The sequence below is a fragment of the Lynx rufus genome, unplaced genomic scaffold (genome assembly GCF_022079265.1).
Source record: "Lynx rufus isolate CCGP_SWC_20201006 ecotype Redwood Valley unplaced genomic scaffold, mLynRuf1.p SCAF_29, whole genome shotgun sequence".
In the NCBI taxonomy this organism is placed as follows: Eukaryota; Metazoa; Chordata; class Mammalia; order Carnivora; family Felidae; genus Lynx; species Lynx rufus.
In genome coordinates, this window is record NW_025814844.1 from 6,233,144 (window position 1) to 6,254,472 (window position 21,329).

The 21,329-nt window shown below is 35.4% G+C and overlaps 1 protein-coding gene across 5 annotated transcripts in view; it reads right to left on the minus strand.

Moving 5' to 3' along the window:
- Positions 1-21,329, minus strand: part of ANKRD12 (ankyrin repeat domain 12) — a 126,932-nt gene that overhangs the window by 88,772 nt on the left and 16,831 nt on the right. For all 5 annotated transcript variants that reach the window (XM_047090229.1, XM_047090231.1, XM_047090228.1 and 2 more), the window contains exon 2: positions 2,141-2,278. In XM_047090229.1, coding sequence (XP_046946185.1) covers positions 2,141-2,227 — 87 coding nt within the window. In that variant the 5' untranslated portion in view covers positions 2,228-2,278. The remainder of the gene's footprint in view (positions 1-2,140; positions 2,279-21,329) is intronic.

Sequence of the window (21,329 nt, forward strand, 5' to 3'; positions counted from 1 at the left end):
GTCCAACTTCTGCTGAGATTATGATCTCATGGTTCGTGGGTTTGAGCCCCACATCGGGCTCTGTGCTGATATCTTGGAGCCTAAAGCCTGCTTCGGATTCTGTGTCTCCCTCTCTTGCTCTCTGCCCCTCCCCCACTTGAGTTCTGTCTCCTTCTCTCTCAAAAGTAAATATTAAAAAAAACTTAAAAAGGGAGCACAGAAGGAAGAAAAACAAAAAAAATATGAAACATAAGAACACAGAACAAAATGGAAGATATAAGTCTAACCCTATAAATAATTATGTTAAATGTAAATGGAGTAATCACTTTAATCAAAAGGCAAAGATTGCCAGGGCAATCAGGTACGAAAAAAAAATCAAAGTACCCATACTGGAAAAGAAGTAAAATTATCTTCATATGGAGTTGACATGATTCCATATGTAGAAAATCTTAAGGAATCCATAAACTTTTAGAACCAATAAATGAGTTCAGTAAGATCATGGAATAGAAAATCCCTACATACAAATCATTTATATTTATATATACTAGCAATGAAAAATCCAAAATGAAATTAACTACAATAGCATCCCAAAGAATAAAACACTAATAATTTAGCAAGAAGAGATCAAGATTTGTACACTAAAAACTACAAAGTATTGCTGATGGAAACTGAAGGTTTAAATAAACAGAGAGATATTCTCTAGTCATAAACTGGAAGACATACTGTTAGGATGTCAATACTATCCAAATGGATCTACTCAATAAAATCCCTATAAAAATCCCAGCAGGCTTTTTTGTAGAAAATTTCATAAAATTTAGATGGAAATGCAAAGTATCTTAAACAGTCAAAATGGTTTTAGAAAAGAACAAAGTCTGGAAACTTAAAATTCCTGATTTTGAAAGCAGATTTGGGGTTGCCTGGGGTTGGTGTGGGAATAGGGACTGAATGCAATGGGCATGAGGCTCTTTTAGCAATGATGTAAATGGTGTAAACTGGATTGTGATGATGGCTGCACAACTCTATAAATTTACTAAAAATCACTGGATCATACACTAAATGAGTGAAATTTAGGGTATATAAATTACACCTCAATAAAGCTATTAAAAACAGTGTTTGTATACAATGTTCATCACAGCTCTATTCTTGTTTGCCAAAAACTGGAACCATTTCAGATGTTCTTCAACAACAAAAAAAAAAGACTAAGGGGGAAGAAAACACATAAAAAGGAAAAACAAAACAAAACACAACACCAAAAAGAAAAATTAAAAAATAATGTGTAATGGGGCGCCTGGGTAGCTCAGTCGGTTAAGCATCCGACTCTTGATTTCAGCTCAGGTCATGATCTCACGATTTGTCAGATCAAGCCCCATATCAGGCTCTGCAATACAGTGCAGAGCCGGCTTGGGATTCTCTCTCTGCTCCACTCCTACTGATGCATGTGCACACGTGCTCTCTCTTAAAATTAATAAATAAGCTTAAAAAAAGAGATACTGTGTAAAATTAACTACAGAAGAGACTAAGAACAGTGAGACCAGTTAGGAGACAATTGCAGAAGTCTAAATGAAGGTTCTGAGAGCCTAAATTAAATAGGAGTGAAGAAGGATAGATGTTAAAAGACAATCACAGGTCGTTGCCAATCACTAACAATAAACAACAAAAACTGTTAACGTTTACTGAGCATATATTATGTAACAAGCATTGCATTAGGCACCATACTGATGCCATTTCATTGTCACAGCAATTCTATAAAGCAGTCTTGTCTTCCAATACAGAGAGATACACTGAGGCTAGAAAAGTCATATAAATTTATCCAAGGCTAAAGACAAGGAAAATGGAACTGCTACCGTGTATGTGTTTTGATACTGGGGGTCAGGAAGTGGACAAAGAAATGCCAAATGACTGTGATGTCTTGGATTTTTTTTTCACCCCCTCTCAATGATTATTTCGTAAGTAAATATGCCATATTAGTAAATGTGTTATCTCAGGGAATGAAAAACAATCTTATCCCAGGAATCCAATTTAATTTTAAAGGAATTAGATAAATGGTTTGGATTTAACTGGCATCCAACTGTTTTTATTTTATGGGTAATTACTAAAATTACCAATGGGGAGTTTTTCCCAGTTCCAAAAGAGTCAACCCATCTTTAAGATAATCATATACCTTTCTTCCATATGGTTTTTCTACCATATTGCTGTCACTGTCAGAATTTTCACTCTGAACTGGTTTTGTGAACCCAGATTTGGGCATCTTACAGCTGTTCAGCTAGCTTCTTCTTTTGTCAGTCTTCTCATCCTGGATCTGTAAAGAATGGACACAGGAGGGTTATTTGTATACATCTGCAGTAAAAACCTACTTAAAGGTATACACCACAGTTAATGTAACTTGTTATTCTCTGTCTTTGTAAGTCCTAGTCTAAAGTAAGGTTTCATTTAAGAATTTGAGCTTCTAAAGTTCTCTTGTTTAAGTCCATTCAATTTGTCACTGAAAAGAAGAAAAGAGAACTACTTTTATATTTTTTTCCACCTTCTCTAGACTAATACCTAATCTCCAGTTTTCCAGGTAACCACAAGCAGCAGAAGTGAAAGCAGTGGCAAAGGGTTTGTCATTTCAGCCTGTCTCTAAAGGTAGAAAGTTCTAACAGATTCTCTGGTAGTTCAGTATTGGTCTGGAATTTACTTCTGAAGACCCAACCAAGAATTGGATAGGTCTGGTTGGCAATTTTACCATTTTAGATTATATTTATGAAACCGTTCCAAGTTAAAATTCTTGGTAGTGTTTATTTTCCTTCACAGAACTCCCAGACATCTCTAGACAGTCACTTTATCAATCTATTCATTGACTGAATTCCTACCATACTGTAATTATGTCATATACCGCTTTCTAACTTGTTCAGTTTTCTGTCTCCTGCTCTGCAATAGGTCAAGGACCCTGATAGAAACCTAAGCTTACATTTTAGACCCCCCAAAAAAATTTCAAGCAGGGAGTTTTAAATATAAAAAGGGAAGTCACGGCACCTGAGTGGCTCAGTTGGTTAAGCGTTCGACTCCGGCTCAGGTCATGATCTCACGGTTCATGAGTTCGAGCCCCGCATCAGGCTCTGTGCTGACAGCTCAGAGCCTAGAGCCTGCTTCGGATTCTGTGTCTCCCTCTCTCTCTGCCCCTCCCCTGCTCACACTCTGACTCTGTCTCTCTCTGTCTCTCAAAAATAAAGATTAGAAAAAATTAAAAAAAAAAAAAAAGGGAAGTCATGAGACTAGACCAGTACTGCCATCTGATGACCTACGAGCTACATGTGGCTGCTGAAAGTTAAATTAACTAAAATTAAAGTAACTACTGTACAATACAGATACATTCCTATTATCACAGAGAGCTCTACTGTATACTACTGAGCTAAACTGAGGTTGCTGGCCAACAGAAGCAAGACTTGGACCACAACAATAAACAGAACAGACCAGCGTAATTTTTAGTTTTCATGCTATAAATTTCCTATAGATGAATATTATAGGTCTAAGTAAAGCTACATTCCAGCATCTAAGTGAATTATTAAACAGAGGATTAGTAAGATCTTCTGTGTTCTTCGAATTGTTCTATTGGTGATTTAAAATATTTGATTTCGGGGCGCCTGGGTGGCTCAGTCGGTTAGGCGTCCGACTTCGGCTCAGGTCATGATCTCGCGGTCCGTGAGTTCGAGCCCCGCGTCGGGCTCTGTGCTGACAGCTCGGAGCCTGGAGCCTGCTTCGGATTCTGTGTCTCCCTCTCTCTCTGACCCTCCCCCGTTCATGCTCTGTCTCTCTCTGTCTCAAAAATAAATAAACATTAAAAAAAAAATTAAAAAAAAAAAATATTTGATTTCAATAGAAACAAAACCCAAAGTCACCTAAATGAACTGAGTTAGCTTGTAAATTATCAAAATTAGATTAAATTAATCCAAACATAGCCAAATCAGACTACATTCCAACAGAAAAAAACTGCCAGAGTTCAAATAGTTCAAATCTTTTATAGAGGAGGAAATAAACTTGAATAAGGAAACTTTTTTGATACTACACACCAGGCAGAGTTTACCTTGGGATCATGCAACTGTTTCAACTGATACCATATAAACAGAATCACTTAAACATAGCACTGTCCTCAAAACTAGCCCTGTGTAAAGCGTACAGTTAAAATTAGGAGTCATATAATCAGAAGAATTCTGACTCAAAAGCAAAATGGATCTACATAGTATCACCAGGCATTAGTCTAGGTGAGATTTATAAAGATAAAGCACTTTGTAGATCAAGCAAAGCACATTATTGGTGAATGAAGGAGTGTCATGAATATTTTTTTAAGAATATTTCAGATAGAGGGGCACCTGAGTGGCTCAGCTGGTTAATAAGCATCTGACTCTTTATTTTGGCTTAAGTCATGATCTCACAGTTCATGGGATCAGGCCCTGTGTTGGGCTCTGCGCTGACAGCATGGAGTCTGCTTGGGATTGTCTCTTTCACTCTCTGCTCATCTCCTGCTTTCTTTCTTGCTCTTCAAAATAAACAAATATTTTAAAAAACCATACACAGCAATATAATATATTATATATAGCATACAGACTATATGTTAGGAAAAGCTTACATTATCTTTCAATCACCTTATTTGGAAAACTTCAGAATAAAAACCAAAATTAGATTCTAAAAATATTACTTCAATCAACTAATATTAAGCATTTAATACATGGTTCTGTGACCTCAATACATAATGTAAAGCCAGATCAACCAATACAATTATACACAGGATAATCAAAATCACACTAGGTAAATTAAAATGGAATATTTTAAAATATAAAAATAACCCAATAGAAGAAGAAAAACTGAAGAATGAAAAACAGAAGGAACAAACAAAACAATGATAGACCTAATCCAAACATACCAATAATGATATGAAATGCAGATGCACTAAACACACCAATTTAAAAAAACTGTCAGATTGTATACCTGAAACTACTGTAACACTGCATGCGTTAACTATGCTGGAAATAAAGATACAAACAAACAAATAGGAAAACTGAAAAAGAAAAAAACAGACCATCAAACAGGGGGAAAATGACCATACTATGAGCTATTAACAAGAAATTCATTCATATGTAATTCTATAGGTAGGCTAGAAAGTAACAGAATGGAAAAAGATATGCCATGCAAACACTAATCAAAGGAACATTGGGAGTAACTACATTAATATCAGACAAAACAGTTCTCAAAGAACTTTACTTATTACACACTGATAAAAGGATCAGCTCACTAAATGTATATGCAATTACAACAGAGCTTCAAACTACAGGTAGCAAAAATTGATAAAACTGACAGGAGAAATAGACAAATTCATAATTATAGTTGTAGGCTTCAACTACTCTCAGTAAGACAGAAAATCAACAAGCATATATAAAAGAACTGAAAAACGCCATCAATTCAAATCAACTGGATCTAACTGACATTTGTATAAAAATGTATCCAACAAAAGAATATACATTCTTTTCAAGGGCACACAGAATTTTACTGAGATAGGCCATGTCATGAGTCAAAAACAAACATTAATAAATTTAAAGTAATTAAAATTATATAAATTTTGTTTTCACATTATGAAGAAATTAAACCAGAATCAAATATAGAAAGATAACAGGAATATATCCAAATTTAAAAATAAAGAAGAATCAGTAAGACTGAAAACTGGTTCTTTAAAAATAAATAAATACATAAAAAAATTTTAAAAATTTGCCATCTCTGGTAAGACAAATTAGACATAAGAGAGAAGACCTACCAAAATCAGCAATAAAAGGAGAGCATCCCTACAGATCCTACAAACACATGAAGGGGTAATAAGGGAATATTATCAACAACTTTACACAAATAAATTCAACAAATTAAGTGAAACAAATTTCTTGAAAGGCACAAACTACCACAGCTCACTGAAGGAAGCAATCTCAGTGGCTCAATATTTATTAAAGAAATTGATTTCATATTTAAAAACAAAGAAGACTCTAAGCCCAGGTGGCTTCAGCGGTGAATTTCACAGAACATGTAAAGAAGAAATAATGCTAATTCTACATACCCTCTCCTGAAAGATGAAAGAAGCAGGAACATATTTTATAAGGCAGGCCATCAATATCCTGGTACAAAAGTCAGAGTAAGTCTTTTATAAGAAAACTACAGATCCATATAATATCTCATGATCATATGCCAAAAAAAATCCTCAATAAAAATACTAGCAAATTAAACCCAACTATATACAAAAAGGACAATCCATCATGACCAACTGGGATTTATCCTAGTAATTCAAAGTCAGCTTAATGTGTGAAAATCAATCTGTGCAATTCACTGTATTAACAGACTAAAAGCCAACTGATAGTCTCAACAGATACAGAAAAAGCATTTGATAAAACTTCATACTCATCAATGGCAAACAACTCCCAGTAATAGAACAGAACTGAATGCTTTGTCTCCTAAGATCAACAGGGAGGAAAGAATGTGCACTCTCATCACACCTCATTATCTTTCCCCCACTGGCTTTACTGAGACACAACTGACAAAAACTATTTATATTTAAGGTGTACAATGTGGTAATTTGATATATATACTGTGAAATGATTACCACAACCAAGCTAATTAAAACATCTATCATGACACCTAATTTTATCTGTGTGTGTGTTGTAAGAACACTTAAGATCTATATTCTTGGCAAATTTCAAGTATACATTATTATGAACTAGTCACCATGCTATATACATCTCCCCATTTCCCCCAGTCCTCAGCTCCTAGCAACCACCATTCTACTCTCTGTTTCCATGAGTTCATTTTTAGATTACACATGTAAGTGAGATCATACAATATTTATCCATGTCTGGCTTATGTCACTTAGCATAATGTCCTTTAAGTTTATCCATGTTGACACAAATGGGAGGATTTCCTTTTTTTAATGATTGAATAATATTCCATTGTAAATATGAAGATTGCATCTTCTTTATCCATTTATCCATCAACAGACACTAAGGTTGATTCTATACTTGGCTATCATGACTAATGCTGCAACACACACATCGGACTACAGATACCACTTTGAGACACTGATTTCATTTCCTTTAGATATATACCTAAAAGTGGGATTGCTGGATCAGACAGCAGTTCTATTTTTAATTTTCTGAGGAACCTCCATGCTGTTTTCCATAGTGACTGCACCAATTTACATTCCCAAGAGTGTACAAGGGACCTTTTCCACCATACTGTCACCAATACTTGCTATCTCTTGCTTTTTTGTTAACAGCCATCCTAACAGGTGTGAGGTGAGATCTCATCATGGCTTTGATGTGCAGTTCCCTAATGATTAGTGATGTTGAGCACCTTTACATATACTTGGCCATTCGTAGGTCTTCTTTGGAAAAACGTTCAGGTCCTTTGGCCATCTTTAAATTGAGTTTGTTTGCTACTGAGTTGTAGGAGTTCCTTATATATTTTGGATATTATTCCCTTACCAGATGTATGGCTTGCATGTATTTTCTCCCATTCTACAGGCTGCCTTTTCATTGCTACCTTTGCTGTGCAAAAGGCTTTTAGTTTGATGTAGTCCTACTTGATGATTAAAAAAAAAAAAACAAAAAAACTCCTGGAGTGCTTATCAAAATACAGATTTAGTAGGTTTGAAATGGAGCCAGGAATTTGTACTTTTAACAAGTATCCCAGTGGTTCTTCATCATTAGGAAAATTAAAAAACCAACTTAAATTAGTATTTGAACTGATATTATAAAAAAAATCTCATTAGAAAATGATTTGCTCTGTTTATTTAAGACAGGAGATTTCTCGATCATATTAAACCATATATATACATAACATGCATGCATGCAGATGTGTGAAGTATCATCTTCATTTAAAAATTCACTACATCAGGCAGCCTGAGAGTCTCATTAAAAAATTTTAACTGTCATTTCCTTTTTTCACAGGATAACTCTTTGTGAGAGTATTTTAACTTACAAGATTGATCCTAAAGAGCATTCGAACACTGGTATCATATGTATTTTGTTCTACTGATTATTACTTATGCCATAAATGCTCCATAGCTTTCTTTTCTTTGATCTGTTTCCATTTTTCTGGGAAGTATGTGCAGCAACTATTAGTTTCTTCTCATCTTTAACAATGTCTTCTCTGGAAGTTTATTTTTCTCTCCCATTCTAGATAGAAAATTTATTGCTTCGTCAGTTACTGCCCTCTGTAGATTTTTTTTTTTTTTTAAAGAGAGCAACTATGTGTACACATGAATGGGGGAGAGGGGCAGAGGGAGAACCTTAAGTAGGTTCCACATGCAGCACAACCCTGGAATCATGACCTAAACCAAAATCAAGAGTCAGAAGCTTAACCGACTGAGCCACCCGAGTGCCCCTAGATTTTTCAGTTTAAAATAGTCGTAATGGAAGCTTGCAAACCACAGTTTATATTCTTTTAGATTATAAGTAGGAAATGACCTAAGTTTTACATAATCCTTTACATTTAAGTAGAACTTTAAACAGTATTTTCCAAACTGGATTTTTCAAAGCCTCCTTCACTGGGATCTCTAAAACCTGCTTTTGATGCTGGGGTGGGAGTAGGGATCACATAACTGGAAGAAAACTATTGTATTTTAAATCTCTTGACATATGTAAGGTGATAAAAAAAGATCCTACCATCCATCCACCTTACCTAATCCTTCTTCCTAGTAGAAAAAGTATTCTATAAGCAAACTTTCTTGGATTATATGTGCATTTGCTTTAGCAAAAGGAATCTGACCAACTCATTTTTGGGGACACAATGCACAATTCATTTTGGGGGGGACACATGCATACGTATCTAAAACATCCAGTTATTGGAAATTTTCAAAACTTGCTGACAAAAATGAGTATCACTACCCAAAATGTAAAGTTTAACCAAGCAACTGTAACTAATTTAATAAGTAGCAACGTGAGTAAACTAATGCTAAGTTATAATTTAATAACAAGAACAGCAGATTGAAACAACACAGCTAACTCCAGACAAGAACAGTGATACATATAAGCATTCTCCTTTTTTTTTTTTTTTTTAATTTAAATCCAAGCTAGTTAACATATAGTGTAATAATGGTTTCAGGAGAATATAGTGATTCATCACTTACATGTAACACCCAACAAGTGCCCTGCTTAATGCCCATTACCCATTTAATCTATCCCCCCACCCAATGACCCCTCCAGCAACTTTCAGTTTGTTCTCTGTATTTAAGACAGATAACCACCCTTCTTGAAAGTGGAGGTAACTGCAGTGATGCCAAGTCTTGCTTGACAGATGTCTTAGTATAACAAAACTGATTCTTCAGGAAATATTAGTAAGTTGCTCTTTTTTATGACTTACTCTTCATCCTAAGGCTAATAATTTGGAGAACTTTATCTTCCTATCACAGGATACAAAATCGCTTATAGGAAGAGGCCAATCTTTGTGGAGAAAATGCTCTGAAAAAGTAATCAAGAAGGAAATAAACCTTGGGACCAATCTGTAGGGAAAAGCTATTCAACGTGGCAACAGAAGGGAGGGTTAAGGAAAAAATTCAAGAAGACAAGACTCTGGTAGACTATATGCAAGAAAGGGACAAGAGGAAAAAACACCTCCAGTTGGCAGGATGGCTAGAAGAGAACTTTGGAGACAGGAGTAGATAACAGAATTTGTAAAGTTGTTATGCTATGGACATAAAGATTACATAAAGTGTGAGTGCAGCTGCTCTGGAAAACAGTGTGGAGGTTCCTCAAAGAATTAAAAATAGATCTACCCTATGACCCAGCAATAGCGCTGCTAGGAATTTACCCAAAGGATACAGGAGTGCTGATGCATAGGGGCACTTGTACCCCAATGTTTATAGCAGCACTCTCAACAACAGCCAAATTATGGAAAGAGCCTAAATGTCCATCAACTGATGAATGGATAAAGAAATTGTGGTTTATATATATAATGGAATACTACTTGGCAATGAGAAAGACTGAAATCTGGCCTTTTGTAGCAACGTGGATGGAACTGGAGAGTGTTATGCTAAGTGAAATAAGCCATACAGAGAAAGACAGATACCATATGTTTTCACTCTTCTGTGGATCCTGAGAAACTTAACAGAAGACCATGGGGGAGGGGAAGGAAAAAAAAAAGGGTTAGAGAGGGAGGTAGTCAAAACATAAGAGACTCTTAAAAACTGAGAACAAACTGAGGGTTGATGGGGGGTGGGAGGGAGGGGGGGTGGGTGATGGGTATTGAGGAGGGCACCTTTTGGGATGAGCACTGGGTGTTGTATGGAAACCAATGTGACAATAAATTTCATATTTAAAAAATAAATAAAATAAAATGCAAAAAAAAAAAAAAAAGAAAAGAAAATCTCCAGAAGTGTTCCTCCAAAGAAACCAAAGAACTCAAGAATCAAAGAAAACTCTGTACTTTGAGATCAATTCATAGTTTTTTAGCATTCAGTGAGCACTGGACCCTTGAAATCAATGGTTTAAACATTTTTTTTTTCTGCTAGTAACTGTATCTTCCAACTAGAAGTCTGACTTAAAAATCTTTCATAGGGGTTTCATAAAACACCAGAGGGTATCAAAGTCTGTCAGCAAATCTTTCCCAATTATCAGATACGCTTAACTTTACTACTACAGCTCCGTTACCTACTTGGCAATTAGTTTTCATCCTTAAAGAGTACACTTTTACTAAGGTATGGGTGGCAGGAAGAAGGGAAGCATTCCTCTAAGTGGGGTAAGATAAGCAGAAGTATTAAAAAGAAAAAAAAAAGTCAGGGGGAAAAAACACTCAAGAGAAAATAAACAGAACAAAGTACTGAAACCAAAACTTAGTAATGGATGAACACAAACTACACAGATTAAAAGTTAACTGAAATCTAAACACAGATGCAACAAGCTGACATTTTATAAAATGGTTTCTTTCCCTCATTTCAACCCTGCCTAAAATGACTTTTAAATTAAAGACAATCAAATGTGTTGGCATTTGTTTTTAGCTTTGATGAGATGCTCTTTGATTCACATTACTGCTTCTAGAACATTTCAATTTACTCAAAATATGCTGTTCTTTTAGGCTCATGCCACCCGGTAATTCAAACTTGCCTGACTACCAGAATGCTTTTTTTTTTTTTTTAAAGATACAGATGCCTAGCTTTATCTTTAGAACTACTGAATCAGAATATCTTAGAGGGGAGATAAATACCACTTTATAAAAAGATTCCTTTAGTGGCTGCAAGGGGCTAGGGAAAGAGGGAAAGAGGGAGTGACTGCTTAATTGGTATATGGTTTCTTTTTGGGTAATTAAAAATGCTCTAGAGTTAGATAATGGTGATGGTTGCACAACATTGTGAATATACCTAAAACTATTGAATTGTACACTTTAAAATGGTTAACATGGTGAATTATATGTGGTCCCTGGTGGTATAAGTTAACAATTCTGAAGCCACCATACAGTTGAGCCTCGAACAACATGGGTTTGAACTGCGCAGGTCCACTTATACGCAGATGTTTTCAATAGATATACAGTATATATATATAGTACATATAGCATTAGGTATCTCCTGTATGCATAAAATATGTAGATACTAATATATTTTACCATTTACTACCATAAATGGTAGTAACTGTGCATGGTTTGAACTGTGCAGGTCCACTTATATGCAGATTTAAAAAAATATATGTATATATACACACACACTATATATAGTATTAGATATCTCCTATATGCATAAAATATGCAGATACTAGTAAATTTTACCATTTACTACCATTTGCAGTCAAGAAAAATGAAAACAAATGTAAAGATATAGTATTTAATACCTACATAAAATTAACTGTAGCACATATATCTTTTACGAGTGTAATAATTTCACAGCCACATCCTGTTGCTACCACAGTGGGCTCATGCTGCAACTATCCACTTAAAATGCTGTGTCACACTAACCATCTATATAAGAATTGCACATTGCAGTAAAAAATGATCTCTCGCGGTTCTATTAGTTGTTACATTTTTAAGCAGTTAAAAGTGATGTGTGGATTTTCAACTGTGCATGGAGTCAGCACCCTTAGCCTCTGCGTGTTGTTCAAGGGCCAACTGATGATGTATTCTGGAAATGAACACTTGAGTAAATGCAGAGTGAATGGCAGGAGCCATGGTTCTCACTGCTGGAGTGGGAGATTGCAGAAAGGCAAGTAAGGAGAAGAATGGAATGTGGTAATGAATTATTGTTTGAGAGAATGTGAACTCATGTTTAGTTTAGTGTAGGCACAGATGGTTTCCTACAGTAGTATTTATAGATATGCATATGGAGAATTAGTTTACACACACAGATTTCCTTCTCATGTCAGCTAGCAAGCCCAGAAGCAACAACAAACACTCCAGTAGCAATGAGAACACCTAACACTAAGAGCTTGGTTACTAGTACCTTACTCCAATAAAAGAAACCAGGGCTTAGAAAAAAGGCTGACTCTGGGGCTGAGATAGTAAATATACAAGATGAGTTTCGAGACTCTTACATTGCTATGAAAAAGTGCTCACAATTGCAAAAAGTGTACATAAATACATAAACTGAACAATGGGAATGTGTCAAAAGGATACAGGTGTCAACTGAAAGAGGTCCCAACTGGCAAAGTCAGAACACTTTCAGCAACAGAAAAAATAAGTCAAGTAGTACTGGGTTATAACCCAAGGTATAAACATCTGTGTCCATCCTGATATAAGTGACTGAACAAATTAAAAAATGGGAGAGAACACACAAATTTGCCACAAAGAATTCCAGGTAGTTTATATAGATATTCTGTTCTCAAGTGTGGGCTGCACAGAGTGACTTCCTACCAAAGAATATGGTACAAAAAGAGGGAAAAAAGAGTAACCTGAAAAACAAAATACTATCTCAGCAAAGTGATCAAAGTTAGCATCTACAGAGAGAAGTCATGTTGATAGTATGTATCCTTGACAAGAGAGAACGAAAATGGCATTTTACCTCTGTGATCTTCCTTCCAAAAACACATAACCCTAGTCTAATCACAAGAAAAACATAAGACAAATTCTAATAGTGGGGCACCCTACAAAAATGCCTGACCAGTACTCCTTAAAATGGCCAAGACCATGAAAACAAGGGAAGTCTGAGACCATCACAGCCAAAAGGAGCTTAAGACAACATGATGTTTAAATGTAATGTGGCATCCTGGATGGGATTCTTGGAACAGAAAAATGACATGAGGTAAAAAAATATATAGAAATGTGAATAAAGTATGGATTTTAGTTAATAATAATGTCAGTAATAGCATTATTGGTGTATCAATTATGACAACTCTACCATGGTAGGTAATGTAAAACACTAATAGAGAAAAATGGTGTGAGGTATATACACAAGATTATATAGGAACCCTGTGCTGTCTTTGTAATTTTACTGTAAATCTAAAACTATTCTGAAGTATTAAAAAAAAAAATTCCCCAGATATTTTAATGGTGAGGGAGTCATTAAACAATATTGTCTCTACCCTTTTTACTGCAAGCACCTACATACCTCCCTCCCAGTCACTTTACCTCATATTGAGTTTTATCACTTACAGCCTTAATCTTTACCTCATATCCCTCCGCCATCATGGTTTTCTTCAAAGTTCATGTCTATACCCCATCTCCTACTCTGATCCCTTAGATCTTGGACTCCTATCAAAAACTTTTTCACCCCACTTTAGCCACTATTTCTCCATTTTTTTCTCTTCAGAATTTTGTTAGTATCCTTCGCAATTTTTCTACTGTGGTATTTATCATTTTTCTATTGTTTTGTAAAAGAAGAAAAATGATGCTGTCATTTTTGTTGTGCGCGCGCGCACACACACACACACACGCATCTCAGAGATGTTATGGGTTTGGTTCCAGACTACTGCAATAAAGTGAAAATCATAATGAAATGAGTTTTTGGTTTTCCAGTGCACGTGAAAGTTATGTTTACACTATACTGTGGCCTATTAAGTTTAAAAAAATGGATATACCTTAACTAAAAAATACTTTATTGCTAAAAACTGCTAACCATATTCTGAGCTTTGTGTTGTAATCAGTGATCACAGATCACTATGACAAATATAATAATGTAAATGGTTGATACATGGCAAGAATTACCAGAATGTGACACAAAGACAAAGTGAACAAATGCTGTTGAAAAAATGGCAATGCCAGGCTTGCTTAATGCAGGATTGCCACAACATTTAATTTGTAAAAAAAAAAAAAAAAAAAAAAAAAAAAAAAATCAGTGTCTGTAAAGCGCAATAAAGCAAAGTACAAATAAAATGAAGTACACCTATGTATATATATTCAATTATATGTAATTTAAATTGTAGTTTAATTATAATAATTATAATTATGTATATATAATTACACATAATTTAAATTATACATAAAATTTAGCCTGTAGTTAAATATACCTAATATAGAATTTACCACTTTAACCATTCTTTTATTGAGGTATAATTGACATGTAACACTACATTAGTTTCAAGTGTAAAATGTAATGATTTGAGATTTGTAAATATTGTGAAATGATCACAATAAGTCTAGTTAACATCTGTCACTGCACATTACAAATTTTTTACCTCATAATGAGAACTTAAAAACAATTTTTTTTAATGCTTTTATTTTATTTTTGAGAGAGAGGGGGAGAGAGACAGAGGGCGAGTGGGGGAGAGGCAGGCAGAGAGGGAGACACAGAATCCAAACAGGCCTCAGACTCTGAGCTGTCAGCATAGAGCTGGATGCCGGGCTCAAACCACGAACCATGAGATCATGACCTGAGCCAAAACCGGACGCTTAACTGACTGAGCCATCCAGGCGCCCCTTATGAGAACTTTTAAGATTTACTTAGTGACTTTCAAATATGCAATACAGTATTAACTATGCCGTACATTACATCTTTATGACTTTTATTTCCTGGGTGTTTTTTTTTTTTAATCTTTTGACCCTCTTCACCTCTCTCTCCCACTGATTACCCTCCACCTCTAGCAACCACTAATCTGTTCTCTGTATCTATGAACTTGGTTTTGTTGTTGCTGCTGCTGCTGTTGTTTTTTAGATCTCAAATAAAAGAGATCATATGGTACTTTTTGTCTGACTTATTTCACTTAACACAACTGCCCTCATGGGGTACCCATGTTGTCGCAAATGACAAGATTTCATTCTTTTTTATTGCTGAATGATACTGTGTGTGCACATGTGCACACGTGTGTGTGTATTGTAGGGGCTTATGTAAGGCCACCCAAAATCTACCACAATGGCATATCAATTATTTTGAATTGAAGCTACCTGGAAAACAGCCAATGCAAGGGCTTTTAGACACTCTTTTCTCCCCCTGAGCACAGGAAATTTATCTCTCACACAAAAAGCACCTTCCGTGTACTAAGAAGCAAAACGGCACCCTTATCACCAGAGACAGGGAATTTAATGCTGAGACAGCTGTAGAAACAAACCTTGTTCCTTTTTACTAATGTCCTACCTCAGCCCAAATTTCTCTTGGAATTCCTAATTAAAACTCCCAAATGTATTTTCTCCACCCTCTCAATTCCTCACAAATTTATTGTCTTTGTCTAAAAAGTATAAAAACTGCCTGACTTGGTCATTTCTTATATCTCATTTCATTTTGGGGCCCCCATGAGCACATAAAACTTTAGTTTTTTTCTTCTGTTATCTGTTCCACGTAAATTTAATTCTTAGTCCAGCTACAAGACCTTAAGGTGTAAAGGAAGAATTTTTCCTTTTCTACAGTATATACCATAATTTCTTTATCCATTCATCAATGAACATTCCATATATTGGCTATTATAAATAATGCTACAGCAAACATGAAGGTGCATATATCTGAGTGTTTTGTTTTCTTTGCATAGATAAAAAGTAGAACTGTTCGATCATGTAATAGTTCTTTTAGTTTCCTGAGGAACCTTCATACTATTTTCCACAGCAATTGTACCAATTTATAGTCCCACCAACAGTGCATGAAAAAGGTTCCCTGTTCTCCACATCCGCACCAATACTTATTTCTCATCTTTCTGGTAACAGCCATCTTAACAGGTGTGAACAGGTATCTCATTATGGATTTCATTTGTATTTCCCTAATGATTAATGATGTTGAACATCCTTTCATGCACTGCTGACAACCTGTAAGTCTTCTTTGGAAAAATGTGTATACAGATCTTCTCATTTTTCAATTTTTTTATGTTTATTTTCAAGATAGCGTCAGTGGGGGGAGGGGCAGAGAGAGGGGGGGACAGAGGATCTGAAGTGGGCTCTGCACTGACAGCAGTGCGATGTAGGGCTCAAGCTCATGAACCATGAGATCATGACCTGAGCTGAAGTCAGATGCTCAACCAACTAAGCCACCCATGCACCCCAAGATCTTCTTCCCATTATTTTTTTATTTTAGAGAAAGAGCACATGTGCAAGCAGGGTGAGGGGCAGAGGGCAAGAGAGAATCTTAAGCAGGGCTCAATCCCACAATCCTGGGATCATGACCTGAGATGAAATCAACAGTTGGTTGCCCAACAGATTGAGCCACCCAGGTGCCCCTCTTCTTACCATTTTTAAATTGGATGCCTTTCTTTTTTGCTAGAGTTGTAGGAGTTCTTTAGATTTTTTAGGTATCAGCCCCATCAGATAAATGATTTACAAATATTTTCTCCAATTCAGTAGGTTGCCTCTTCACTTTGTTGATGGTTTCCTTTGCTGTGCAGAAGCTTTTTAATTTGATGTAGTCTCAATTATTTCTTTGCTTTTGTTGCTTTCATTTTTGGTGTCAGATTGAAAAAAATCATTGCCAAGACCTATGTCAAGGAACTTAACACCTATGTTTTCTTCTAGTTTTATGGTTTCATGACTAATTTTGATTGGATTTTTGTGTATGAGATAGTCCAGTTTTCCCATTACCATTTATTGAAGACACTATCCTTTCTCCATGTATATTGTTGCTTCCTCTGTTGTAGATTAACTGACCATGTAAGTATGGGTTTACTTCTGGGTTCTCTATTCTGCTACAGTAACCTCTCTGCCTCTTTGTATGCCAACAATATACTGTTTTTAATTACTACAGCTTTGTAATATAGTTTGAAATCAGGGAGCATAATGCCTCCAGCTTTGTTCCTCCCGAAGACTACTTTGGCTATTAAGGTCTTTTGTGGTTCCATAGAAATTTCATAATTTGTTCTATTTCTGTGAAAAATGGCATTGGAATTTTGATAGGATTGCACTGAATCTGTAGCCTGCTTTGGATAATATAGACATTTTAACAATACTGATTCCTCTAATCTATCAGCACAAAATCTCTCTCCATTTGTGTTATCTTCAACTGCTTTCATTAATGTCTTCTGGTTTTCAATATACAGGGCCTTCACTTCTTTGGTAAATTCCTTTTGGTTATTATTTCTTTTTTTTTAAATTTTTTTTTCAACGTTTATTTATTTTTGGGACAGAGAGAGACAGAGCATGAACGGGAGAGGAGCAGAGAGAGAGGGAGACACAGAATCGGAAACAGGCTCCAGGCTCTGAGCCATCAGCCCAGAGCCTGACGCGGGGCTCGAACTCCCGGACTGCGAGATCGTGACCTGGCTGAAGTCGGACGCTTAACCGACTGCGCCACCCAGGCGCCCCTTGGTTATTATTTCTTGATGCAATTGTAAATGAGACTGTTTTCCCATTTCTCTTATACCTCCTTATTACAGAAATGCAACAGATTTTGTATATTGACTTTATATCCCACTACTTTACTGAATTTATTTACTAGTTCTAACAGTTTTTTGGTGGAGTTTCCAATATACAATATTATATCATCTACAATGACCACTTTTCTTCCTCCTTCCCAATTTGGATGTCTTTTCTTTTTCTTGCCTAACTGCTCTGGCTAGGACTACCAATACTGTGCTGAATAAAAGAAGTTAAAACGGGCAATCCTTGTCTTGCTTCAGATGGTAATGGAAACGCTTTCAACTTTCCACTCTTGAATCTGATGTTAGCTGTGGCCTTGTCACATATGGCTTTATTATGTTGAAGTACGTTTCATTTACACCTGGTTTGTTAAGTGTTTTTATTTATTTATTTATTTTTATAACAAATGGATGAGCTTTATCAAATGTTTTTTCTGCATGTATTGAGATGATCATATGATTTTTATTCTTCATTTTTCAGTGTGCTGTATCACACTGATAAGAGGGTGTTGAGCCATTCCCATATCCCCGGAACACCTCCCATCTGATCATCCTATATATGATCCTTTCAATGTACTGCTAATCTGGTTTGCTAATATTTGTTGAGAATTTTTGCATTTACATTCATCGGGGATACTGGCAATTTTCTTATGGTCTGGTTTTGGAATCAGGAAATGCTGGCCCCATGAAATTATTTTGGAAGCGTTTCCTCCTGTTCTATTTTGTGGAAGAGTTTGAGAAGGACTGGTAGTAATTTTCTCTGAATGTTTGATAAAATTCACCAGTGAAGCCATCTGTTTATAAGCCAACTTACCCTTTGACCCCCTTCACATTTCGCCTAGACCCCACTCACCACCTCTGACAACCAGCAATCTGTTCTCTGTATCTAATGAGCTTCATGTTTTTGTTTTAGATTCCATATGTAAGTGAGATCATATGGTATTTGTCTTTGTCTGACCTATTTCACTTAGCCTACTGCCCTCAAGGGCCATCTATGTTGTTGCAAATGGCAAGATTTCATTCTTTTTATGGCTGAATAATATTTTATTGTACGTGTAATATACCACATCTTTATTTATCAATGGACACTTAAGCTGTTTCCATATCTTGGCTGTTGTAAATAATGCTGCAATGAACAGGGCTGTCTCTGGGCTTTCTAGTCTGTTTCAACACTCTGTCTTTCCATTCTTCTAGCAATACACTACTGTTTTATTTTAGTTTTTGGCTTTGGAGGATTTTATTTTCTATACTTTTTTTGTATAGCTTTGTAATAAATTTTAGTCCCTCATCATTTTTTTCTAAATTATCTTGCCAATTCTCACCAAACAAATTTTAGAATAATTTTGATAAATTAAAAATGTTGACATCTGGGTCAAGGTAATAAACATAAAAATTAAACCACAGAAATACTAGAAAAAAAATCTTTAAGATGGAGGTCTTTCTAAAATGGGATACAGAAGCTGAAAATCATTACAGACATTTGAAGAATTTTTTAAAGCATTCAAAATCCTTGAAGAGAGAAGAGTAAGACTATGCAGTAAGACTAAACATAATCAAGAAGTAGTACAGAGTAGAAAAGTATAATAGTTGAAGTAAACATTCATACGTATTTATAAAAATTAGATAAATGTTAGAATGGATAAGCCAAAGAATGAATTAATGAGCTAGAAGATCAGGTAGAGGACAGCTGCAGAAAGCATTAAGAAGACATTTGAAAAACAAACAAAAAAGGAAATTATTAAAGAGATATGGAAGTTAGAAGTGGCAGAATCCATATAATAAAATTATCTGAAAGAAAAAAATGCAGGGGTGCCTGGGTGGCTCAGTCGGTTGAATGTCCTACTTTGGCTCAGGACGTGACCTCACAGTTCATGAGTTCAAGCCCCACATGGGGCTTGCTGCTGTCAGCCTGTTAGGGCAGAGCCTGCTTCAGATTCTCTGTCCCCCTCTCTCTGCCCCTCCCCTGCTTGCATTCTCACAAAAACAAATACTAAAAAAACAAAACAAAACAAAACAAAAAACAGACTGACCTATTTAAAAGAAATACAAAAATGGAGAAAATATTTGAAAAAATGACCAATAATTTTCCAGAATTGAAGAAAAGATGAAATACCTCAGATTAAAAATTTTGGAATACATTCTGGCATACAGATTTCCAATAAATAAGTATTTGTTGCATGAATGAATCAATATGAATCCAAGTGCCAAATAAGACAGAAAAGCAACTACACCCAGACACATTATAAACTGGAAAAGACACACAAAAAATTTCAAAATCTTCTAGAGAGGAACTACAGGTCATGTAGACAGCAGAAGAAATCAGACTGATATCAGGTCTTCCAAAAAGCAACATCAGAGGCAAAAAAAATAATGTAGTATTACTTTCAAAATGTTAAGGAAAAGAATTTTGAACCAAAAATCTGTAATCAAATTAATCTATCATTTAAAAGTGAGAGTTAACTAAAGATATTTTTAGGCAAAAAAAGACCTTAGAATGTTTACATACAAACACCCTGTTGAAACTACTTTTACATAGGCACTCAAATCAGAACTGAAATAAATCTATGAGGAGGCTATGTGATATGTGGGAGTAAGAGTAACTAAATAACCTAATAAAGTACCTCTTATATAAAAAGTAAGAAAAAGGACAGTTGGATGCTTAAAGAATACCCCTAACAATCCAGAACTAAAATTCAACAGAACATCAACATGGCTACTGGAAAACTGAGGGTGGTAGATGAAGTGGAAGAGGAGACCAGAGGAAAGTGAGAAAGCAACTGAAGTTCTCGTCTTTTTTGGGGGAAGATACATATGTTATATACACGTTATATATACTTCATATATGTGTGTGTGAGAGACATTTAAAAACTGTGGAAAATAACTAGCAGTTTAGTGAACAGAATGTAAATAATTTCCCATGTGTTATTACAATAAATGAAAATGGATTAAACTCATTAATTAAAAGATAGAGTCTCTTGAAGCTAGATAAAAATAAGACTCAGCAATATGCTTTGTAAAAGAAACCACAAAAGATACTAAAAAGATTGAAAATAAAAGGACAGTTAGAAAATATATCAGGAAATATAAACCGAGGCAAGTAGTCAAACTTTGTTTGTTTACCCCATTCATGAATAATTCAGACCTTTCCTGGTCTGGGCTCAGTTCCGTGACATTCCTGGGCCTGTTGACTCCACCACCGCATTAAAACTCACAGGCTAAGGAGTATCTGTTTCCTTTATAGGAAAGGTCTTCACTTTGTTTCCTATTTTGACTTGGAGTCCTTTTTCCATATTGGGCACCTGCAAATTCTCCTTTCTACCTTTCAAACTCAGCTCTGTATTTTTTATGTTTTATTTTTACTAGCATTTCCATATAGTTAAAAGGAAGAGAGCTTTTCCAGTCTAGCAATTTGTCCAGAAGTCCCCAGAACATCCACTTTAGATTAAAAACAACTGAAAACAAAATCCAAGTTACCTAAATTCTTCATCTATATTATAAAATGATAAAGCTCAATTGATAAAGTTACAAAAAGTAATAAAACGGTATCTTAGCACAGTCCTTGGTACATATAAAATATCGAAATACTGCCCTCTATACTTACCACTAATTTTACATTCTACCTGAAGAAAGACAGAATCATAAACATGGAATGAA